The 26,460-nt window shown below is 37.1% G+C and overlaps 3 protein-coding genes across 3 annotated transcripts; 1 reads left to right on the plus strand and 2 right to left on the minus strand.

Moving 5' to 3' along the window:
- Window positions 1-73: 73 nt before the first annotated feature.
- On the plus strand, window positions 74-4,083 carry LOC109001335. The gene is made up of 6 exons (XM_018978581.2): window positions 74-467; window positions 1,338-1,460; window positions 1,748-1,936; window positions 2,057-2,138; window positions 3,502-3,566; window positions 3,666-4,083. The coding sequence occupies exons 1-6, from the start codon at window positions 177-179 to the stop codon at window positions 3,969-3,971; spliced, it is 1,056 nt and encodes a 351-aa protein (XP_018834126.1). The 5' UTR covers window positions 74-176; the 3' UTR covers window positions 3,972-4,083.
- A 425-nt stretch (window positions 4,084-4,508) lies between these two features.
- Window positions 4,509-6,661, minus strand: LOC109001336 (protein trichome birefringence-like 19). Its single transcript, XM_018978582.2, has 2 exons — window positions 6,040-6,661; window positions 4,509-5,806 (listed from the first exon to the last, which is right to left on the minus strand). The coding sequence occupies exons 1-2, from the start codon at window positions 6,505-6,507 to the stop codon at window positions 5,000-5,002; spliced, it is 1,275 nt and encodes a 424-aa protein (XP_018834127.1). The 5' UTR covers window positions 6,508-6,661; the 3' UTR covers window positions 4,509-4,999.
- An 11,691-nt stretch (window positions 6,662-18,352) lies between these two features.
- Window positions 18,353-22,797, minus strand: LOC109001337 (protein trichome birefringence-like 19). Its single transcript, XM_018978584.2, has 2 exons — window positions 22,211-22,797; window positions 18,353-19,250 (listed from the first exon to the last, which is right to left on the minus strand). Exons 1-2 carry the CDS (start codon window positions 22,706-22,708, stop codon window positions 18,426-18,428), a joined length of 1,323 nt encoding a protein of 440 aa, XP_018834129.1. The 5' UTR covers window positions 22,709-22,797; the 3' UTR covers window positions 18,353-18,425.
- Window positions 22,798-26,460: the final 3,663 nt, after the last annotated feature.

Raw genomic sequence — 26,460 nt, forward strand, 5'->3', positions numbered from 1 at the left:
CAATTTGTCCTGCATTTGGGTTTTAGTAAGCCCATGGGGGACTAATAATAAAACCCCCCCAATACAATATACATCGGGGCATACGACCCGGAACAGTCCGAACGGCCTCCTTTCGGGTTCATCTCCGAACTTCATCACATCCATTCTCAGAGGTAGGGAGGGAGAGTGAGAGAGATATGGCGGGTTTGCTGGCATGGGCAGCGGACGTAGTGGGAGCAGGTGGGGCCCAAAGCAACGAAGAAGACGATCCCAATTCGATCCCAATAGTATTCACCGCAGAGCAGCAAAAGTATGTTCAAGAACTGGACCAGAAGGCTGCCTCTCTGGGCCGTGTGATCCAGGATCTACGGCTGAGACTGCCTCCACCTGACATCTCCCAACGCCTCCCTCACCTACATGCTCACTCCCTCGCTTCCAATGCCGCTCTTGCCCTGCAACTCAACGCTCACTCGGCCACACGCGAACAGGTTTGCTTCTCTATTCAATGGACCATGGATTTTTCTTATCAGGGTTTTTGAGTTTGGCTGTTCTTTTGGCATATTGGCTTACTATGGTGCGTGTTTTATTTAAACCCCAGGGATTTTATCACGTGGTTCTTGGGATTTTGATTCTATTTCATGGTTGTTTCTCATGTGGGGAACGATTTTAATTCACTTTATAGATTTTGTAAGAATTTGTTATTTTACTTATTTGGACAAATTTTTAAGTTTCATTTTGATTGCTCTGCTTCTATGTAAGTTTATTTCTGTGATAATCTTGTACTTGGGCCATGTCTATTTCAATATCAATAATCATATATCTTCTTAGTTAATAAAAAAATAATTTCTTTGATAATTTAACTTCAATGGTTTGTAATGCAATTTGTTTTTGTTTTTTTTTTTTTAAACTCTGATTCCTGTAGCTTTATCCTGGTCTGATTGCTGTTTGTGTATTTTTTATGCATTTTGATTTTATCTATTGCAAGCACCAGGTGGTCCTGAGGGGAATTAGATTGTATGAAATGCGTTTGTGTTTGATATGCTGTGCCAAAATCAATGTGTAGTCACTTGAGATCAGCATGAGCAAACAGGAAAGGTTTTTTTATTTTTCTTTTTTATGACCAGATAAGAATATATTCAGACATAAAAATGTTTGAAGAAAAAGAAATAGTAATACGCAGACTATTTTCTTTGTGGATGCTGCTCTCGTCTCGATTGATTTTGGCAATATAATGTTATGGGTTCTTACATGTAATTAACTACGTTGGATGAATTTTGGTCCAGAGGCTGGTCAATTTGACATGAATGGGTCATATTTCCTTTTCTGAATTAATAGTTGGTAATAATTACGATATGCAGGCCCAATTGAGAGAGGTCACACTGCAGGAAGAAAATGGTGCATACGAAAAGGCTATATTGAATTGTGAGAACAATATACAGGAGAAAACACAGGAGGTAGATCTTCTTCAAAGGAAGTTAGAGGTGAGTTATAACGTTATGAACTTATATCTAGATGTTTCTCTGGCTCTTATTTATATTACTGTCTTATTATGTCATGCTTCGAACTGTTTATGTTGTACTTTTTTTAAACATGATCATATCATCATTATTCTCTAGGAAATTTGTTGTGATGAATCTTAACCATAATACCTTGTATTGTTTACAAGCTGATATTTTAGGTTCTCTAGAATCCAGATTATTGTGCACGATGATTTTCTAGAAGTTAAAGGTATCATTTAAAATTTCTTTACAATGATTGGTGCTTGCAGGGAATGGACGAGACTGAGAGGAATCTTAGGATGGAGCTGGAAAGTTCAGAAGCTGCCTTGGTTGCCAGCCAATCTGATGAATCCAGTGATTCAGTTGTTCAATCCAAGATGGTAGCTGAAGGTGGGGCAGATGCAGAAGTGTCAAGGTCTGCTATACTGGACAAGTTAGAGAACAAGAAAAAAGAATTGGTTTGTTGAATTCTTTCTATTGATCCTTCTTTTTTAAAATTTTTTTTTTTAAATTTTCGTTATAAGACATTGAATTCTTATTTATTTTGTTTTGGCTTATATATTGTTCAATCCTCACAGAGATCAATGGAGGAGATTGTTCAAGATCTGGAAAAAAGGTGGGCTCATGTTCAGGATAAAGCATTGAAGCAGCCTTCCCCAGGTATCTTTCATAAAAAATTTATTTTGGCACTATGTTCATCTTTCTAAAGGCTCCTGAACTTCTAATTATGATAGATGAACCATGAGGTAGATTTCTGATTTGGATGGTATAATGATCCTTCTCAATATCTCGTCGTTCATGAAATTATAAAGGCTGAATGCAGAACATGTTATTTTGAGAATTGAAGCTAGATCCTTCATTGGACGTGGGACCATTGGAAGAGGAAGTGTACTTGGGCTTTTGCCTATTCCTACGATCAATAAAATATTATTTACCGATAAAAAAAAAAATGGAATGTCATTCGCCTCATGTAACATAGGATAGACCGATAGTCGGTATTACACTCTTGGTCCCTGAAGAAACTATGGCTCCCTCGTCAGAGTTGAAGGAAAATGGTGTACTACCGAGGTCTAAAAGAGATGTAGGATCTGCTATCACCCCAGAGGTGAAGGAACTTGCTGTCACCCCAGAATCTCCAATGGAGAGAACCAATGGAGTTGCTGGAAAACCTATGGGTTTGGCGTTGGCGCCTTGTGTAGAGTCGGAAGTGCAGTTGGATATTGTGTCTGGGGATAACGTTGCTCCCCTGGTCTCTCTTCCTCCAATAACGGACTAGATTCTGCCTAAAGTTAGCGAGATTCAGCAGTTTGTGGGAATCTCACAAGGAGGATGTGAAGATCAATTTAAAAAACTAATCACTGCGATTGAGGCAAGCCACGCGTTTGAAAACAAATTAAATTTCAAGAAAAGCAGGGAGTTACAGCGTCTTTCTTGGGCAATCAACTACGACGCTAAGGGTGATAGCTCAATTAGAAGGAAGTCTCAATGGAGGACATTGTGAAAGACGGGAATCAAGGGGTTGGGGTTGGGAGTTCGGGTAGAGTTTTAGTTCTATGGGAAACAAGGGGTTGGGGTCGAGTCTGGTGTATTTTGGGTTGTTTTTCCACGGGCGTTTTGGGTCATTTTGGGCAAGGTGTTTTCTTGTATACATTTAGTGTACTTGGTTTCTCCTTTTGATATATATAATTTTTGACTTAAAAAAAAAAAAAAATGGAAGAGGCAAAAAAATCTGAAGAAGCTAAATGATTTCTTGCTAGTATCACAATTTTGTTTTTTATGTTCTCATTTTGGTCTTAGTCATGTTCTTGGTTGAAGTTGGAAAGTGGGTTTTCTATCTTCTCTCTTCAGCAAACTCAATCTGAAAGAGTCCGATCCAATGGTTGAAAGCTTTCCAAGAGTACTTTTAGCTTGGAATTCGTGAAATGTAATAGTTGGAAAGTTATGTATACTATCAAAGTAAAACACACTTTTGAAGTAGTATGCTGTAGATGTATTTTAACTTCTAGAAATTTCTATTGTGCAGCTCAGAGAGAGAAGATATTAGATAAACAGCTTCACAGCCTAATTGAGCAACTGGCCGCAAAACAGGTTTGTAGGCAAAACTTTTCAATTATGTGTCTACTCTTGATCTTGAAATTTTTGTTTAAGGAGAGAGTTTCTTCATTGTATTCTGTTTCGCTTATATAGGCACAAGCAGAAAGTCTGATCGGTGAAATTCACCTAAAAGAAATGGAGCTAGAAAGTTTGAATGGATTGTGGAGGAGGGTTGAGAGCGACAACATAGAAGTTAATACTGCAAGGAACCGGTATGGAAGAAGCACATCTGAGAGAGGATCTGCTTCTTCAGATTATCTTGCTGATGTTCATCTCAAACCTTCGTATTACCCCGGTGGCCGATCTGTATATCAGCAGAAACTTATGCTACTCAGGTCGACTTTCGTGCTCTATATTTTTGCATTACACATATTGGTCTTTATCAAGATTTCTATTTGAAGGCACTAAAACTTCATGAATATGTGTTTGAATGATAAACTTGAGTATATTCTCTATTCTGTAGTCATAGTTATGGACCAATGGTTATAAGAATCTTTTTTTGTATATTTAATATATAGTTATGAGGAGTGTTACAACCACAAAAGAATTATAAAAAAGTAATCCCACAAATTGACATGGCTTCATGTGATCTGTCAAATCTGCTTTACAATAAATATAACTTTATAATTTGACAAACTACATCAAGCTACATCAGTTTGTGGGATTACTTTTGTATAATAATCACTTCCTATGTTTGGCTAACTATTTTAAAACAATACTGTCCTATGTTTGAAAACTTTAGGCAAAATGTTATAGAACTGTAACACACGTCCATGCATAAAATACAAACGATCCGAGTGGCAGAGACAGCTTTGAAATTCGGGAGTTTCACGATACTACTGAAAATTACCTTCATCCTCAATCTGAATGTAAAGTCATTTTTTGGCAAGTTAAGAAATATTAATAATGAAATTATATGTCCAAGACAGTTTAGCAGCCGATACATCAGTCTAAAGACAGCACCAACGCAACAGTACAAAAGCAGAAACCAAGCAGCAGCTAGCAATCAAACCCAACCCCAACACCACCACAATGCAAACAACACCATTGGACAGCAAAATGAGCATAACAAGCAGACCTTAACAGAAACGCCAAGCTTAGCTAGCCTGCCCAATAATGGCACAACACAATAACAAATATCCTCATTGAATAGCAAACTAAAGCAACACAGCAGCATCAACGACAATGCGGTGCAACAGAGTGACATCTACGGGAACAAAGCAGCACGTTACTACGTCTTTTAAATCCATATTATAGGTGACACTGGCATTCTGGAGTTAGATATGTTTTACGTAAATGATTTTGAAGTGCACGCGAAACCCATTAAATTTGATAAAAATGTAGGTTATAGCGCATATTTCAATAACGGAAAGAATGAATAAATGGTACAGAGACATGTATTATAATATATGTATGTCTCTAAATTTCTAAGCATTTTTCTGTAGTTTCCTTCCGAATGCAATCTGACCTTCCCTCCTCAACATATAAAGCAAAAACTCATTCCATGTGTCAATAGGGCCTGGCAAGCACCAATGGACACAGTCTGCTATTGTCACATTCCCATGCCGCGAGTGCCCCAGACGATTTGGATGTCCATCTGGCCTCAGCAACATAACTTCTGTTGTATTTAGCAGCCTGAATTGCAAACCTCTCTTCTTCCCTTCCTTTGCTGCTACTCTTTGTTCCTCCTCTTGAGTCGAGTACATTTTCATAATGTAATATCGATCTACCTTGAATTCCTCCTTGGTATAGGGCCTTGTCCTCACACAACTGCCTCCATTATTCCAGTCCCCATTCTCAAAGTGTGCGGGAGAAAATGTCCTCAAAAATGTCACCCCCTTATAATCTTTAAGGTTTAGGAGGGTTCTAAATGCGGTTCGAAAGGCCTTCCTGTATGCGTAGTAGGCTATAAGATCTGTGACGTTCTCTTTTTGGCACTTGTGACACCCAATAAGCTGACCATTTTCATAGAGCATTAGGGGTCGAAAGAACCATTGTCCAGCTGAAATGATTACATAGTCAAATTTTGTGATCTCTGCCGCCCATGCCTCATCAACCTTGTCCAAGTAGAGGTTCATGATGCTGTTGGAGGAATGACCGCTGGGGTCTGCGTCACCTGCTTTAACCAGATATGGAGACCAGAGTGTCGCTAAAGTAAAATTGTAGTCAGCGTAAAACCAGCGTTTGAAGTCTGTGTCGGACATATTGTAAGAGATATCCTCGGGATAAACCACCTGAAAGATGCAGAATAGAGGTTATTAATTCTGAGTCCTTTCAATCTTTGGAGCAAAAAGGTGGGGACTGGGATTTAATCCATGCAGGAGTTAACTTTTTAAGCTAATAGTTGGAGGCTAGCTTTAGAATTAGAATGTGTTTATATCTACAAGTTCAAGGGGATTATCATCCAAGCAAGCAAGCTTTCTTTCAAGCAGAAAGAAACTTTGCAAGTGAGTGATGGAGCACTTACACTAGCCAAGAGGCACAACAATGACTCCATTTGATTCCTTCCCACGGAGTCGCCGACAAAGGCCAGTGACTTCCCTCTGAGAAGCTCCAAGAACTGAACTGCATCAAAGAGGGGTAGCTCACAATCGTCCGGTTTCCACCTCCATTTCATGAATTCGGTATCAGGCCTCCCAAACTTGATGCAGTTTTGCTGATCAGTGATCAAACTACAAGTTGCATTTGTGTAATAAGGCCCCCTGGGGAATGGAACCCATTTTCCAATAAATATATCACATTCCTTGTGAAATCCTATGCTTCTCAAACCTTGGAAATTTAACTTAGGAAAGGACAATGGTGAATGCTTGTTTCTGTTCAAGCAAAGAGAGATTATGCTGAGGAAAATCAAGGTAAGGGCTAGTTGGAAAACCTGTTTGGGGATGTTGGGTGATGAGGTTTTTCCATTGAAAAGCTCGATGGCATGAAACTTCATGATGGAAAAGTGTTGAGAAGAGAAAGATACTTCGGATTCGAATTAATATACATAGGCTGAATAATGATGTGGGGCGATGGTACGGACTTTGGATAGTAACATCGATTGTAAATTTGTAATCATACTCCTTGAAGCTGCAATTAGAGTGGAGGTTTGGGTATACCAACCAAATCATCCTCTTAATTAATCTTCTTTGTTTTCTGGAAAGACATCATGATTCATAATTAATATCAGTTACTAACTTGTAAAGGAAAAAAGAAAAGAAAAGTCACTTTCCTGATAAATTTTTGTTGTCATGATTTATTAATAGAAATTAGAAAAATAAAAAACGAAACTTCCCATGAATGTTTCATATTTTGAGTGATCGATCTAATGAAATTATTTTGAAGTTATAATAACTTATGAATATATAGTTAATTTCGCAACAGGAAAATAAGCTACTAAGTTGAAGAAGAAGCATCGCAATTGTGAACAGGGTATGCTCCTGATCTGGTTTTCATAATCTATTAACTGCTTTCGAATTTAGATTAATTTTTTGTACTTGGGTGGTTGATATATAGAATAATCATGTCCAAGTTTGTTCTTGCGCATGCATTGTTCGAGAAGGAACAGAGTTATAAAGAAGCATTCCTGTTTAATATAAAAGTTTCTAAAGTCAAAGTCAGGTTAAAAAGTTGTTCTATCTATTAAAGAAAAACAGCTTCTTGTGCTTTTATTATAAGTTTCATAAATTAACAGAATATCTTCCCCTACATGCATCATGATTAGCTGCTCCTTGTACTGCTGCAAATTTAACCCCATTTGCATGCACACTTGGTGATCTTCGTGAGCATACATACATATATACATGATCAGGAGGAGATCAGATCAAGTTCTGGAATCAAACTCAACAGCTTATAAGTAAAATGAGACCATCCAAGCTAGCTCGATCGAGTCGGTGCCTATCAAATATTCTAGTTTTGGTATCATTTTTTTTTTTTTTTTGGGGGGGTGATGTATAATCAACAGTTTGGTTGAGAGGTCAATTTTGTTAATTAATTGCTCAAGTTGGTGCATGCAGACCGGAATATTATTGCAAGTTTGTCTAACTTTTTATCACTAATAATAAGATCAACTAAATAATGATTAATGTACGTACGCATCACTATATATACATATATGTATATATAATAAGGTCCTCTTAAGGCCACCAGTGGTCCAGTTCTACATTAATCCAGCGGTAGCTTGAGGAAAAGGCCAAATCAATAAAGTATTTTTAGGCTTTTTGCCAAATTGCAGTATAAATTAAACAGAAATATTATTCTTTATAATTTGATCTATAGATATGTCTTCGAGCATAATAATCATATGAAAAATTCTATTTATCATCTCCACACATCACACTTTTTTTTTTTTTTTTTTTTTTTCTCTTACTAAATGTGTGATATATCATATATGAATGATGAGTAGAAGAATTCAATAAGTTTAAGAAGAATAAAACCAAAAGAAAATTAAAAAAAAATTAAAAAAAAAAAGTATGATCATGTGTGGAGATGATAAGTAGGAAAGCTCAAATAATATAGCCTTGGATGTTCAATGGTTCATGAGGCGCTTCTTCAAGCAATTAATTATTGAGCAATGCTATATAACCTCTCATCCTCCACACACCACATTTTTTTAAAATTTTTAATATTTAAAAAAAAAAAAATTAAGTTTATTTTTTTAAAACTAATTCAATTTTTCTATTCATTATTCATATATTAAATATTTAATAAAAGAAAAAAAAATTAAAATTAAAAAAGGTGTGGTGTGTGGAAGTTGTGTGAATAGTAGGAGGTTGTATAGATTTTTTGTTAATTATTAGGTTCCTGGCGTGGCTAATTAATTGAGAGCTAGCGAAGTCATATACAGATGAATCATGATTATAGATAGAGTTCAATGATTATAAATTAGCTAGGCTTATTATTTCAAACACATTACGTCCATTTTCTTTTTGGATTGACATATATATCCCTGTATTCTTTCATATTTTGTCGCATTTAATCAATTAATATGGGACCGTATTGGATAATGGAGCTAATTTAGATTTATATTGAAGTGATCGATGAGCCTCTGTGACTGGCCGCCTGCAGTGTGGGATAAGGATGAAAACTCATCTCATTTGGATGCTTCAAAGGCAATTAAGTATATAGGAAGGAAACAAAAAAGAAGAAGAGCCAGCGAAGTTGCGTTTCTTTATTGTTATCTCCTTGTGACCTTCCTCTTCTTCACCAACTTCCAAAGAAGTACTACTATTTTAGAGCAGTAGGCCGTCTAAATTAGTACGTATAAGAAGTCAGTGAAAGCATATCGGTAGCAGGTTCCATCTGGAAACATCTGATCTGATTATGAGCTATCATCATCATGAATAGATAATTTATTATTCTATATTAGCATTGTTTGGCGAAAGATTCAAACCATTTTTAGAATCAATTAATTAATTGGGTTCAGGCCAGCCGGTACGTAGGGTACATGCATGCAGAATATTTTATATTCTTCTAGACATGAGAATATATCATGCAGTTTAGTTCTTAATCATGAGCTCCTGCTACTCGGTTTTATTTGAAAGAAATGCTGAATTTAGAACCGGCCTAGGCCTAAAAGACAGTTAAATTAAATAGCTCGCAGATGCATGGTTTGTAATTAAACCATGTCTTGAGCTAGTCCGGGGTCTGATTTTGAAGTATAAACTCTCTATTCCTTGGCTTTCTTGCATTTAAACAGAAGAACCTGAAATGCATGTCATGCCATGCATCTATATATGCTAGCTAGCTGTAATCGGCTAGAAGAAACCAACTCCATTAATCGATTATAAAGATTAATGCTTGACAACTATATATTCCAAATGAAATTCTTTCACTTATTGGACCTTGAAACCATATATATAATATAATATAAATATTGATTGAGAAATAACGTTGTTTCAAGAACAGCTTCCATGCCAGCATGAAATTGAAATTGGAAAGATGATCATCATGACAAACACCAACTGCCATCGATCCTGATCTGAACAATAATTATCTAGAAAATTAGATTAATAACATAAAAAAAGATACCAACACAAGAAGCCAACTCAAAAAGTCCATCGCATATACATACAATAATCCTTCAATTATTTCCTCACCAGCCAGTAGGTGGAACCATATTTCCATAAAAGCATATGTCCGGCCTAATCCCAACAAAAAAATGCTGACTCAATCTTCCCAACCTACGTACCTTCTTAATGAACTTCAGTTTAGCTCTGAATCCCACTTCACTCATGATCATGCCTAACCCCATCGATCAATTAGTTACAAATCTTTACTACTTCTGCTTAACTATTGTTAGAATGCACAGCGGAAAAATACCTCAAGCTCAATTTAAAGAATTGCTCCACAAGTTTTTCCAGATTGATAAACTCCAAACGTTTCCTCTTAGTGGCAAAAGTGTACTACGTAGTATAGAACTAGAGTAACACTTAATCAATCCACAACCTAAGTATTTTATCAAGAGAGAACAAAAAGAGAGAGAGTCTTTTTCTATTTTTCAGATGGTGCCAAAAACACAATTGAGGAGGTAGTCCTCCTCTGCACGGCCGGCCTTAAAGGCCAGCCTTCAATATTCAAGTGTAACAGCAGTAACGCATGGCTTAAAGCCATGCATTACATGCGTTACAAGCAGGAGGGGGTCAGCCCCACTTGGGCGCCCCTCCAACTAATATCTCCCACTCGCACACAGTGGGCATGACCCCAGGTCAGCATCTCTCTAATGTTCTCAATCTTATTCATACAAATAAATAGGCTGTGCGACCACCAAGCACATCTGTAGAAAGGAGGGAGTACATACACCTAATCTCTCCCAGAGAAGACCAGCATAGTAACATCCCTAAAGTGTCTGGTAATGTCCTAGACTTATTCGATCGCATCAAGATCAAGCATTTTCGAACCCTCTTGAGTTTAAAAACTCAGAACAATGCTTGACTACCTCCAAATATTTCAATGTGTTCACAACCTTTAGCCGCTACCAAGATGTAGCGTCATTTGTATGACGTCAGCAAACACTATCGATGATACGATATTGAACAGTCTTCCCTTTACACTCATATCACTCAACTTTGGTTGAACTGCTTTCCCAACAATGCCTCTTTAGACCGTATCAATCATGGCCATAGACAGCATGCCAAAGTAGCAAACATCACAACCTCCATCTCGTGACATAGTTAAAAGTAAATGACTTTTTTTAAGAAATGAGACTCACACAGTGAGAAAGAGGGAAACATTTTACTCACTTACTCATATGGTCGTATAAGCACATATAGTATGAAACACATGCTACGGTGGATTTCTCTTTCTCAAAGAGCATATGTCTATATCAACACCGTACAGATCTCAGTCTAGCCGCTCCTTAAACGTCTAACCCGAATTCCTCAATTTGCACGTCTCCAAGGCGTCAAAGAGGAACTCGCATCTGGCTTACTACAGGCTACATGGATGGTGGGATAACCCATGCATAGTCCTATCAATGGACCTCATCTTAGCTCCCACTAAGGCGACATAACTTTGTGTCAACCAACTTATCCCTTTGGACAAGTACCTAGGGACACAATGTCTCATCTCTACTCGCTACTTAAGCGCTAGAGGCGATCGCTCGTGTGAGTGAGCCGATCTAAGCCTGTTGACATATCTTGTGTGTGTGTATTAGAAACAATACGATAAAGACAAGAACTGAATCATATTGTATTAATATCCCAAAGGAAATGTTACATCTTTATGTCATTTGAAACACAAATTACATTTATAGTCTACGCAGTCCTAGATTCCTAACATGAGCCTCGAAGACATCTCTTGCTATAGGCTTCGTTAAGGGATCAGCAACCATGCGACTCGTAGAAAGATGTTTCAGAACCACTTCCTTTTGCGCTATCATGTCTCTGATGTAGTGATATCTGATATCTATGTGTTTGGTTCTTCCATGATACTTTGAGTCCTTAGCATATGCGAGAGCTGCCATGCTATCGCAGAATATTGTCACCGGATCTGATGTATCCGTGCCAATATCTAAATGCTTGAGGAACCTCCGTAACCAAACAGCTTCTTGAACTGCTGCAGAACATGCTATGTATTCTGCCTCCATGGTGGATAACGCTATACAGGGTTGTTTCTTGCTGCTCCATGTAATGGCGCCTTGGTTGAGCAGAAAGACATACCCAGTGGTTGATTTGCGCTCATCTAGGTCGCTGCCCCAATCGGCATCACTGTAACCTCTTAGCTGCAAATCTGAACCCTGATAGCACAGCACATAGTCCGCAGTTCCCTTGAGATATCGCATAATTCTTTTGACCGCTTTCCAGTGAGCTAGTCCGGGGTTTGATTGGAATCTACTCACTAAGCCAACTGCATAGCATATATCAGGCCGAGTACACATCATTGCGTACATCAGACTACCCACAGCATTAGCATAAGGGACACGGGCCATCTTTTCTTTTTCTTTTTGAGTCTTAGGACACATCATTTTAGACAAGTTCTCGCTCCTCGCAACAGGGGTGTCAATGGGTTTACATCCATTCATTTGGAAGCGCTCGAGGACTTTCTTTATGTAAGTCTGTTGAGACAAACACAAAAGTCTCTTTGAGCGATCTCTGTAGATTTTAACTCCCAAAATGTATTCTGCCTCACCCATATCCTTCATCTCAAAATTGAAGGATAACCACTCTTTTGTGGCGACTATCAACTCTTTATCATTTCCAGCTAGTAGTATGTCGTCAACATATAATGACAACATAATGAAACTCTTCTTAGACCTTTTGACATAAACACAATGATCCTCTGTGATCATCGTAAACCCATTCGAGAGAATGGCTCGATGGAATCTGAGGTACCATTGTCTAGATGATTGTTTTAGGCCATATATAGATCGTTTGAGCTTGCACACTTTGCGCTCTTGACCTTTGACCACAAAACCCGTTGGTTGATCCATATAGATCTCCTCATCTAGTTCTCCATTTAGAAATGCTGTCTTAACATCCATCTGGTAGAGTTCCAAATCCATGTTTGCTACTATAGCTAGAATCAGGCGAATTGAGGCAAACCTCACCACTGGTGAAAAAGTCTCCTCATAGTCTATACCCTCCTGTTGGGTATATCTTTTCGCCACTAAGCGAGCTTTATACTTATCTATTGATCCATCCGACTTGCGTTTAACCTTAAGAACCCATTTGTTCCCAATAGTCTTACGCCCTATTGGTAGATCAACCAGATCCCAAACCTGGTTAGTCTTCATAGACTCGATCTCATCATTAAGAGCTTTCATCCACTCATCTTTAGTAGAAGATGAGAGAGCCTCATAAATTGTCCTAGGCTCGTCATCATCATGCGGAGCTACCATAAAAGCTTCCCCTTCAATCTCAAAACGACGACGGGGAATACTTTCACGTGTGCTTCTACGCGGCTGAGGTTGTTGTGATTGATTGACAAGTGATGTGCTCCCACTCGGATTCAAATAATTTGTAGGAGTTTGAAGAATTTCTTCCTCATTCTCAACTAAATTCCTTGGAGCACTTTCCTCTTGTTCCACAATCTCATGAAGTTCTAAACTCCTATCAACCTCACCTTTACTTGAAAACTGATCTTCAATGAAATCCACATCTCGTGACTCAATCTCAGTCACACTTCCATCAGATTGTTCACCTATTAATACATACCCTTTAGAGTGTTCTGAGTACCTTATAAAGATACATTTCTTCCCTCTAGGGCCTAACTTCCCATACTTATGAGAAAGGTTGTGAACAAAACCCGTTGAACCCCATGGCCGCAAGTTACTCAAATTGGGTTTCTCGCCGGTCCATAGTTCATATGGGGTGGAAGTTACTGATTTGGAGGGCACTCGGTTAAGAATGTAGGCAGCAGTCAAAAGTGCATCCCCCCAAAAAGAAATTGGTAGGTTTGCTTGCGCCATCATTGACCTAACCATCTCAAGTAGTGTTCGATTTCTCCTTTCCGCCACGCCATTTTGCTGCGGCGTACTCGGCATCGTCAACTGTCTTTTGATTCCTTTTTCATCACAGAGCCTTTTAAATTGCTCAGAGAGATATTCTCCTCCTCGGTCAGTTCTTAGAGCTTTTAAACTCTTGTCTAACTGATTCTCAACCATTCTTAGATATCGCCTAAAACATTCCAATGCTTCAGACTTATGGGAGATTAAGTAGACATGACCGTAACGTGAAAAATCATCTATAAATGTGATGAAGTAGACACCTCCGTGTCTTGCCCTCACACTCATTGGACCACAGATGTCTGAGTGGACTAATTGCAGTGGAAAATATGCCCTTGTGGCTTTTCCAAACGGTTTTCTCTTAGCTTTTCCCATTAGACAATGTTCACATGTGGGCAAGATGACCTTAGCGAGATTGCCTATTAGGCCTTCTCTAGCTAACCTAGTCATTCTATCTTGCCCTATATGGCCAAGCCTAGCATGCCATTTATATGAATCCAAATTATCAGATGTAGAAAGAAAAGCAATAGACTCATTTAAGTTTGAATACTCTAAATTCAATATCATAAAACCGTCTTGAAGAAAAGCATTGCCATAAAACACATGGCCCAAATGAAAAGAAACATAATTATTTTCAAATACAATTTGAAAACCAAGTCTTAATAGAGTGACTACAGAAAGCAAGTTTCGTCGGATCTCGGGAGCGTATAGCACATTGTGAAGGAAAAGAGTGCGGCCACCCCGCAAGTCCAGCTTGTAGGTACCAAGTCCCAGTACCTCCACGCTAGCTCCATTCCCCACCTTGATATCACGACTCCCAGCTGGAATCCGGCGATACTCAACAAATCCGACTCTGTCTCGCGCTATGTGTTCGGTCGCTCCTGAATCAACAGTCCACACAGGATAGGAGTGAGCAACCATCACATGGCTAGTTACAAAAACAATGCGAGAAAAGTCAGAGTGTACCTTCTTCGGCTCAGTGCAGTCACGAGCGAAGTGGCCATTCTTTCCACAGTTGAAGCACTCTAATTTCGACTTGTTCTTCCCGCGCTTGCCCCTCTTGCTGCGCTGAGAAGTTCCTGACACCTTCTTAATTTGTCCAGCAGCTACCCCATTCTTGGACTTCTTGCGCTTAGGCCTTGATGCCTTACGCGAACCAGAATCAGCCACATAGGCCGTGTGATTGGGCTTGGCAGCCTCTAGGCGCTCAGCCTCCAATTCCAAGTGACGCGAGACATCATCAAAGTCTTTGATATTCTCGTTATGCGTCAAGTTCTGGCTCATATTCTCCCAAGAATTCGGCAGTGATCTTATCACTGCCTGGACTTGCTGTTCATCAGTCAGGTTGTTTCCTGCCGACTTAAGTTCGCGGATCATGGTTGACATAGCCCTAAGATGCTGCTTCATCGTGTGGTCAGAGCGCATCTTATAGGAGTCAAACCTCATGGTTAACCCACGCAACCTAGTGGCTGAAGTTCCACCAAACTTCAACTTCAAAGCCTCCCACATGCTTTGGGCAGTGTCATAGATCTCGAACTCACACATTAGATCATTGTGCATGCTGCTTAACATTATTATGCGCGCGCACCGACTTTTCTTAGCCCATTGAGTATAGGCTAATTGATCTATTTTGTGTTGTTCCGAGGTCCCTTCCCGGGCTTAGTAAGGGAGTGAGATAAGGCCTCCAAGACCTCTTGCTCATCTAAAACATATTGGATCTTGCGATGCCAAATGTCGTAGTTCTCCCCATCCAATTTCTCCCCTTTGTTTAAATCGGCAACTATACTCTTGGATGCCATTTCACTACAATACGCAAAAAAAAGGATATTACACACACACCTAAGAAATTTGCCGCGTCCATCCAAGTTAGAAAAAAATAATTTAGACATGTCGCAAGATCGAGAAATCGCTAGGCTTCATAATCATCTCTTGCGCCACAATATCCAATTATTAAATTTCTAACCTAATTCCCGCGCAAATTCAAAAAACATATGGGAGAATTAATCATAAATCTCAACCATACTCCCACTATCTTAAGTAGTCATCTAGTCCTAGTCACATGTAAAGACATAACCTACTAAAAATCGTAGTAACCTTTTGGGCCAGTCTACAAGGACAGCTACTCCAACCACAGTAACCTGTTGGGCCAGTCTACAAAGATGGTTCATATAAGACCATTACAGTCCATTTTTCTTGTTCCATCAGTGCATTTACAGTTCTTACTGGGGTCACTGTGGTCTTTTGGCTATACAATGCATTTACAGTTCTTACTGGGGTCACTACAATTTTTTTCAGTCTATCATCTACACTGACATTTCTAACTAAGACTACTTAGTGGGAATTTTTCTATTTTATCAATAAAAACTAATGTATAAACATTTAAGCCTAACATTCATAGATGATAAAATAGTCACATATCCACATGTTCAATTCACATATACATGTCATCACATTTAATATAACAAATTAAATAAAAGATCACATGTAATATAACATAATGGAATAAAAAAAAATAGCATGAATATAACTATATATTCACATGTGATCACATTTAATCTAAAACATTAAATAAAAAATCACATGTAATATAACAATATATCTTAGCATATATTAAGTCATGCAAATTTCATCCCCTCTTTTTATTTTCTGTTAAAAAAAATGGCTTGAAAAAATTGGGCCTTTTTTTTTTTAAAAAAAAATGCCCAGTTTTTTTTTTTTTTTAGACACTGAAGGGCCGAATGGCCCAAAAAAAAATTGGGCCAAGCCCAGCCCGAGTGCAGGAAAACAAAAAAAAAAAAAAAAATTGGGCTGGGCCGTGAGGCCCAAGCCCATGGATGGCAGATGACCTAATGGTCATCTCCTTCCTTGCTTCGGCTACTGTTTACGTGAACAGTAGCCGTTCGAAGCAGCACCCATGGAGCCTCCCACGCAGCACCGCAGGCGGTGGAAATGATCGATCCAAGCAGCGGGGGGCTGCCGACCACCTTGCCGGTGCGCTTTGCGCCTCCGTGGTGCGCGCTGCACCACGGTGGTGCGCGCGGCACCGCAGGGGTGCGCGCTACACCGCGGTGGTGCGCGCAGCACCTCTGTGGTGCAGCGCAGCACCTCGCGGTGGTGCGCCTTCCTCTTTTTTTTTTTTTTTTTAAAACAGATAAAAAAAAAAGAGGATGAAAAAAGAACACCATATAAATCTCAAGCATATGCGAGAAAAAAAAAATATAAACTGGAAGCAATTTAAAAAATAGTTCTGACACCAATGTTAGAATGCACAGCGGAAAAATACCTCAAGCTCAATTTAAAGAATTGCTCCACAAGTTTTTCCAGATTGATAAACTCCAAACGTTTCCTCTTAGTGGCAAAAGTGTACTACGTAGTATAGAACTAGAGTAACACTTAATCAATCCACAACCTAAGTATTTTATCAAGAGAGAACAAAAAGAGAGAGAGTCTTTTTCTATTTTTCAGATAGTGCCAAATATACAATTGAGGAGGACTATATATAGTCTTCTTATGCACGGCCGGCCTTAAAGGCCAGCCTTCAATATTCAAGTGTAACAGCAGTAACGCATGGCTTTAAGCCATGCGTTACAAGCAGGAGGGGGTCAGCCCCACTTGGGCGCCCCTCCAACTAATAACTATATATATACGTACATTATATATATATATGATCGGTTACTTCAACCTCCAAACTCAACGAGTACTTGAGAATTAAGGGTCGACGACTATATATTAAAGACATGCACGATAAAAACAGTAACTTTAAAACTTTTATCAATTGTTAGTTGGGAGTAGTGGATCGGATGATGTAGCTGGAGCAGCTATATAGCTTACTTGGTAAGGAATATTTTTAACTTGTGCTATATAGCTAGCTATCTAATATCTATATAGCTAGTATCATTCAAACCTAACCGTGAAGAAATTAAAGCAGTAGATAGACATATATGACTAGTAATCCGGCCAATTAGTCATTTAATTTCTTGATCAACAATACGAAAATCTTTTTGACGGAAATAGTCAAACAAAAAAAACTTGTTAATTATTAGCATATTGTCCAGATCAAATTAATTAAGCTGTCTGTCACCCATGGAATCAATGTCCAGACATCTTGGTCCCATATGATCGATGCAACCTACGATCAATTAAGTTAGTTTGATCGGTGGTTTCAAAAAAAAAAAAAGTTAGTTTGATTGGCCAATCAAGTAATTGCTATTATATATTATATATAACCAATTATATCGATCGATGACTTTAGATAATTAATAACATATGTACGTACTACTGGACGCCAAGGCTACATGATCAGGCGGTAATTAATTAGTCTGAATTAGAAAATCATGACACCTGTAATATTGCTCTCATGTATATATCTATCCCAAAATCAATGATTTCCTGTCCAAAAACTGTCTTGCGATTTTTCTCTCTCTCTCCTTTTTTTTTTTTTTTGGGGGGGTGTTTTACTGTTAAATCTAATTACAGAACAATTAACATTTAACTTTGATCTGTGTAATGGTTTTATTTCAATTAAAGTACATATAAATCAACTAATTATAATAAAGTTCTTACAGTACGTAGAATTAGAGGCCAGAATTTAGTCTTTTCTTCCTTGTTTTTCGCAAAACGTCGATCATACAATATTATATCGATGGAGATTTGTTTTGTAATATAGAAATTGGTTAACGTAGGTAATTACAAGAAATTATTAAAAGGACATGCTGCATATAATGATTGAAGGGCATGTGTTCATGTGCCTCATTGGCACGATGCAGTGTCTACAAATCTTTGCCATATTTTATTTCTAAAAGCTGATCTACCATGCACACACACACATATATATAATATATATAATTAAAACCAATTTGAGATTCCAACAGTAAATGATTGCTACAAATTACAACAACAAAGAAACATAAACCAAGTACGTACATGAAGATCTATCTGACTTGCAGTTTTCTGTCTCTTAAAAATTGAAGCTTCTCTTCATGGGACCTCACTCCCTCTCTCTTCAACATCTCCAGCAGGAAGTCGCTCCATGTGTCAATGGGGCCTGGCAAGCACCAATGTACGCAGTCATTGTACAATGTCACGTTTTCATGAGGCCAATGCCCATATCTACTGGGGTGACCATCTGGCCTTAATAGCATTGCTTGCGTTGTATCCAGTAACCTATACCTCAAACCCTTCTTTTTTCCTTCTCTTTCTGCCTTCCTAAATTCCTCCACCTGCGCCATGTACAGCTCTAAGTTTTGATCCTCCAATTTTGCCTCGTTGCTCCTGAATGGCCTAGTTCTCACGCAATTCCCACCTTGGTTCCACAACCCATTTTCAAAATGTGACGGTGCATAAGTCCTAAGAAATGTTATGCCCTTGTAATTCTCTAGGCTATTAATGGCTCTAAAGGCAGTCCGAAATGCTTTTCGGAAGCCATAGTACATTGTTAGGTCGGTAATGTTGTCTAGGAGACAATAGTGGCAGCCAACTATCCGGTGATTTTCATAGAATACCATTGGCCGGAAGAACCAGTGGGCGGCAGAGATGATAAGGTAGTCAAATTCTTCGACTTGGGTCGTCCATTTCTCATCGAACTCGTCGAGGTAGAGACTGAAGAGGCCTGTGTGGGTTGGACCATTATTGTCCGCTTCCTTGGATTTTACCAAATGGGGTGTCCAAAAACTGGCCATGGTGAAGTTGTAGCTTGTGTATTTCCAACGTTTGAACCTTTCATCAGATGTGTATGAAACATCTATAGGATATTCTACCTGATCGAGCATATATACATGAAAGGAAAGGAGCTCAACCGTAAGAAAATAGAAAACTAGATGAGAGTACTGACTGCAATATTATCAAGGCATCCACTATACAAGTGTACGTATATAACCCAATAGCTAGAGTCTAGAGAGACACAAACAAATTATGAAGAATCATATATAAATTGAATTCTACTCCTACTATCAAAGGCGATATGGATTAATTTGATTTGGAGTACTATGAACTAGTACTGGCCCGGCCGTGATCATCAGGTTAGTAATATGCTATTTGTCTGAACCCACCAGCCCCCGGCCTCCCCCCTCAAAAAGAAAATAAAAAATCAAAAGCAAAAGATCAGTTTATTAGGTCTCCTATATATGTACATGAGGGTGCATGCAGCATGTTACACATGATTTTTGTAGGGACCAGCTAATTCAGAACTATAGTAAGGTAGCAATCATGATCATGATTCATGTCGAGCAGTTTCATATGATCACAAACACACACACACATATATCCAGTTACCAATAAAAATAGCAATGATATTATAACATGCATTAATAGTAGTACTGTAACACACCAGAACAGTGATTTGAGGGTTGCCCACCTGATCCGTCCGTGTATAGAGAATAATTCATGTCTAGTTATATAGAAAGAACAATAAATATTTGTTGGAATGTCAAAAGACAGCGACGTAAGCTATTAATTGTCTATATCCGATATCGACTCAGAGAGAGAGAGAGAGAGAGAGGGCGCTTAATTTCAAACCATTCGCATTTGGTAGGTTAGATAATTCCAAAGTACATTTTGATATATTCCTGACTCCACGTTTAGATGGATGATCAGGCCTTCTGGGTTTCGTTTTATTTGAACAAAAAACATAAATCTACAATATCAAGATCATCATCAGGCAATTGAAAAGAAAAAAAAAAATACTATATATACATCTTTGTTTATGACATTATGTGAGTGTCTTGGTCTAAAATTGCTATAGTACTATAACCTTTTATTATAACTAAGGTGTTAAAAGTTCGATCATGACTGATCTAGTCTAATTGTCTATATAGTATTTTGCTGCTGCCTCATGTTATCTCTGCATGCACCAAGACTCATAATTATTGGAATCAAATCTCTGAGCGGTTGACCAATAATATGGAAAGCTGAAGAAAATTGAAGTTGAGCCAATGGTTTTTGAATCTTAATTAGGCATCTTGAAGCTAATTAAGCGGAAGTACTGCCACTCAATCAATAATGCAAGCACCTAATCATGTCTTTTCATTGTAATTAGTAGGAGTACTAGTCAAGCATTAATACTCCCCCTTTCACATCGAGATGCTTAATTAAGATCATTCATCACATGTCAAGCAAAGGGAGATCATGCATATATATGATCATGTGATCATCAACCATTGCAGGTAATAATCGTTGGTTGAAAAGTAAAAAAGTTAAAACTAAAACAACCAATACACTATTAATATATATATATATCGTGTGTGTGTGTGTGTTTGTTTTTTTTAAAAAAAAAACACTTTCAAATGATAAATCGCCCGTTTCGTCAAGATGTTTTAGATTCTGTGAATGGAAACTGAAAAAAGATATATAGATCGACACTTCCACGAAGTTTCTGCATGGTAAGTTGTGTACGTCTTAGTACTATGCAACTCAACCAAGGACGACGTTGGACCAGTACTTTAATTTTACGTACCTTTCTTAAGTACCATCAATTATTTAATTAACTTAAAAATTAAGAACAATTAAAAAACTTATATAATTTGGACTTTTCCTCTCTGAAAAATGTATTATTATTATTATTATTATAATTACAATAATAACTATTATTATGACTAAGTACTGAATTCATCTATATAATAAAGCATCCCTGCCTAGATTACTACGTATTGCCCTGACTTCAACTCCATGAACAGGCCTCGTTTGTTTTCTGATCAGCCCTTGAGCTAGCGTAATATATAATTATATGTTTTGTCGGTTTTGGTGGGAAAAGAGATATCTTTGGATGTATGTGGAATTATTTATGCAATTTGGCAAAATCCCGGAACTTTCTGGCTTCAACGTACAATATTGTCTAATTTTTTACTTTTTTTTTTCCAAATAATGTTTCCAAAAAGAAATCCAAAATCATAAAAGATCAGAGTAAGATCATATTATATAACCGCCCACCTAATTGGAAATTAACTTATATTTTTCGATTAGTATGGGCAATTATATTAATTTCCTCGTGGCATGTTTGCATGGTTAGAGGGAGGCTCAATTTGGATAAGATGCTCTAATATTACACACGAGGCTGATAATATGTCACACTTTATACGTCGAATATATATTGACCTTTCACGTGGAGAGAGAGAGAGAGAGAGAGAGAGGGGACGCATATATGTTTCATTAATTGATGCTCTATTTGTTTAATGAGTGCAAGATATTAATTACTCGTTGGCACCATTGTGGGCCGTGGCAAAGATTCCATGCCATGCTACAGCATGTTGTAGTTGATATAATATTTATGTCCTGTCATTTTACGTGATAATCCATGGAGGATAAAGGGCCGCTTAATTAGGTCAACTAACCTAATATTTAACCTCCTGGTAATTACAAGTACTCATGTTGGACTCTAAAATGAAATTATGAAAACAGTTGTGAGAGTAGGAATTTCGCAGATTATAATCAAATGGCCAATAGCAATTAACATCAAACCTAATACGTACTACTTCAAATTAGTTTAGGGCCACAGTAGCAACACCTCAAAAATCTAATTACCCGAGGCACACATATTGTATGGTAGAAGTTGTTAAGAATATAATGTTGTATAGAAATAAAGTACTAGCTTTAACATATAATTATATGCATGCATCATAAATGAAAAATATCATTCAATTATAATATTATTTATAGATGATCTATAAATTATTTTTTTGTTATTAAAAATTTGATGCATGCTAGATGATCTATAAGGACTTACCCTGGACAGCAGGCAGATCAAAGACTGCATTTGGTTTCTTCCAACAGAGTCTCCAACAAAGGCCAATGACTTCCCTCTGAGCAGTTCTAGAAATTGTGCTGGGTTGAAAATAGGTAGGTTACACCCAGATGGTTTCCACCTCCACTTCATGAATTCAGAGTCCGGTCTCCCATATTTCATGCAATTTTGATGCTCGTGTATTGCCCAACACGTCGTGTTTGTATAATACGGAGCTTTCGGATTTGGAATCCATTCTCCTGAAAATAGGTCGCACTTCTCAGTAGTACTGGACGGTATACTGAGTAAATCATCCTTAGAATCAAATGAAGATGTTGGTTTTGAAGAGTGGTTGAGAAGGTATAGAGGGTACTTTAGCAATGGGTAGTAGGGGATGACTGTGAGAAAAACTAGGGTAAAGATTATAAGTAGAACTATCTTTGGGGACTTCGGTAGTTGCTGGGTTTTCCCCAAGGGAAGCTCAATGGATTGGTGCTTCATTTTTTTTTTTTTTTGGGGGGGAGAGAGAGAGATAGAGAGAGAGGCAGCTCGCTCTGCAGGTATTGAGAAAGAGATCGAGTTGCTCAGATATAAGGTTATAGAATTCAAAGATTAAGGTACATGTGGGGTTAATTAATTGGTTATTATATGGTTTTTGGTTTACGTAAAACTACCCTAAATTAAGTAGTACCATTAATTGTCGAATAACCATGTGGATTCCTGGGGGGATCCGATCGAGATGTTTATTTAAAAAATGACCATTATTATATAGGTAGCTAGCAAGTCTTTTTGCTTTTCTTTTGGTTGGCCGTTAGCTCAATTAATAATTTCATATTTAGTCGTTTATATCGATCTGTACGCGCGTCTGCGATTCTATCAAAAAGGAGGAAAAATAAGTTTGAAGATACAATATTATTAAATCTCCCTTTTCTATTATATATATATATATATATATATATAAATCTTACGCACGTATATTAATGAATTATAAGCTGGCAGTTGATATATATATATATATATATATATACAAAATGATGATCAGTAATGCAGATCATCATGATCATGATCACGCTTGAATATCACACAGACATGAACTCGAGGATTTTTTTCTCTCCTTTTTATTTACACGAATGGTACGTACCAATATTATTAATATTGAAGCCAAGCTAGCTAGCTATCTAGAATCTCGAACAATTAGCTGTATATATATAACCCCTCTGAATTATTTGGCCCCCAGCCATATATGATATATTGCTAGCTAGCTACTCGCGCGCAGGTGCATATATATATATATATATGGTTAGTTACATGACTGACATGAATTTGTCGCCCGACGTTGTATGGTAGCTAGCTAGATTTTTATTGTAATTACTCGTTTCTTTGGGTATACTCATTGCAGTTTGTCGAATCCAATATTTTTGCGGCCAGCCGACAAAAAAATAAAAAATAAATATATATATATATATATATATATATATATATACTCTTAATTAGAAAGGGGAAAAGATATCAAAATTATATCAGTAAAGTCGATATATATATATATATATATGCGATGCATGTGAGAGATTATCTACAGATCCGAATCACGACGAGATGATCAGTCCTGATTAATTGGCTAGCTGGCTGGGGGTGGTGCGGCCTGCAGCTAGCTAGCGTCGTCGTGCTGATAGAATTAGTTGCTTTATTTGGGAGGTTTGCCAATGATTGGCAGGACATGACACAGCTTAATTGGTTTCCAACTGGATGCCACATGCATGTCGTTTCAAACTGTTATATATGGTTCACCAATACCATGGGCCATGCATGCATGTACGGGCTGGATTACTATGCATGATGTACACTGTATAATGAATTAGATCATCTTTCAAGCTACTCGGCCAATTCTTAATTTCTTCCTGCATGATTTAATTGATGATCCATTCCGACTCACTACTACTTCATGATGATGAGACATATATATATATATATATATATATACACCAGCTATTTGATCAACTTTTAGCCCAAAATAAAGTTAATTTGTTTTTAACGACGTACAGCTAGCAATTCGATCCATTTATTACTTACTGTCATATATATCACACGACCATTATTAATTAATTAGTACATGTATATTACCTATCCTACGTACGTGTTCTTATATATACATGATGATCTTATTTTCTCCATTCAGTCCATAATTAATACTTTGACAAAAGTATATATATATATATATATTGAGCCCTACATATATCCTTGCTTGAGCAGAAGATTAAATTTCATGTGCTTGCTTGCGCGCAATAATGGATCAATGGTAGTACTTATGTATAAAGGAGGATGGGCGTTCACATCAATATTATTCATATATATATATATATATATATAATTAACACATTATATACACAAACAGTACTACTTTTCTTTTCTTTTAAGATATATATATATATATATATATATATGTACATGATTAATATTATATATATATAATTATCTCTACTGATCATTTCCATACTCATGATCATCTACCATAATTAAGTTGGTATAATATATAACATAACAATCAACTATATATTTATAATTAGCACGCAGAGATGGATCATAAAAAATTGGGCTGGCTAGCTAGCTAGTTAGCTAATCTTATTCATCACGCCCACCTGCATGCAATTAATGATCACACCCATTAATTGATCTGCCGACTTTGTTAGCCTCAAGCGCGCGCCTGATCATCTATATATATATAAGATATATATCTATAGGTTAGACTGTCATTCATGTATATATATGGACAACCTGATCTCGAACCAACGTACTACTGTACCTATCTTGAACGCTAAGTGGGTTCATCATTGCGTCATCATCATCATCATCATATTCTTCTTTTAATTATTTTTCCTCCATTTATTTGTTCTCTGGCCTCTAGCTTGTGGCCGTTACTGTGAGGGTATTATATATCATGATTTAATTTGACCTTGATGATTTGATTGGAACAATAATAAAAGTTTTAGTTATGATATCAAGTCATTGATGCTGACTTTCATATTTATAAAAATGCATATATATAATATATGAATCATTGAAGGCGCTTGAACTATCCAAATTGCGCGCTGTCGTTTTTATGATGGGAAACGGCACCTATCATCTTTGGCTAGCTATAGCTACCATGCATCCATTTTAGAGCTAATTAACTAGGGTCATGTGACATGACGGATAATTAATATTTGGTCATTGTTTTTTCAAATCATAAGAGAATGCTCATCTCTTTTCTCGTTAGTAGCTACTTAATTAGCTTCTATTTCTTTTTTCTGGTAAATTTCACCATTATTTAGTCACTGTTGACTCTATTCTCTATTCTCTTTTCTCTTTTCTCAACTGATATAATTATTAAAAATAATATTTTTACTTATAATTTTTATTTACATAACAATAGTGTCAGCTATTAATGATATGTTGAAGATTATAATATTTGAAATTCAAAATTTGAATTTTAAAAAAAATTGATAAAATTAATTTTATACGTAATTATTCATTATTAATATTGTCATTTTTTTAAAGGAATTATTATTATCGTACTATTGATTTGAGCTGAAGGGCGCGCAATAAAAAAGATTATACTTTCCCAAAGAAAATGGACATGCAAGCAGCCCCAAAACGGGGACAACTTTAGCCCATAAAAGCCCACATTACCCTGATGACAACGACACTATTATATAGGCGTGATGGAAATAATTGGACCATGTCGGCGCGCTTCTATGCAGCACCCCGCGACTGGGCCAGGCCCCATTCACTTCTCATTCAGCAGTCAGCACAACCAATTATTTATGGAAAATGATAACTACTATATAAAAACTTGTTTATAATTATGTAATTAAATTTTATTATTATTTTTATTTTTGATTTGATGGGCATAAATTTAATAAAAAATATTATTATATTTAAAATTATCTATAAATTGTGAATAGATTGTAAGCCTATCACTTGTCATTATTTATAACTAGGTTGGATCGATTTGCTGTCACTAAGTCTTTTTTTGTTTAAAAAATTCTATACACTATACTATCATTACATTTTCATCCCACTAAGTATGATGTGGTACATATATCACCATCAAATGATATTTTATTACATACTTCTTTATCATCTAATGATAATGAATATGCCACATACTACTTAGTATGATCAAAATAAGATAGGAGTATGGTGTATAACATTACTCTATGTTTTGAGATTTGAAAAAAATTAAATTGTTCATTTTATTTTATGTAAAAATTTAA

This window comes from Juglans regia, chromosome 1 (genome assembly GCF_001411555.2).
Source record: "Juglans regia cultivar Chandler chromosome 1, Walnut 2.0, whole genome shotgun sequence".
Lineage (NCBI taxonomy): Eukaryota > Viridiplantae > Streptophyta > Magnoliopsida > Fagales > Juglandaceae > Juglans > Juglans regia.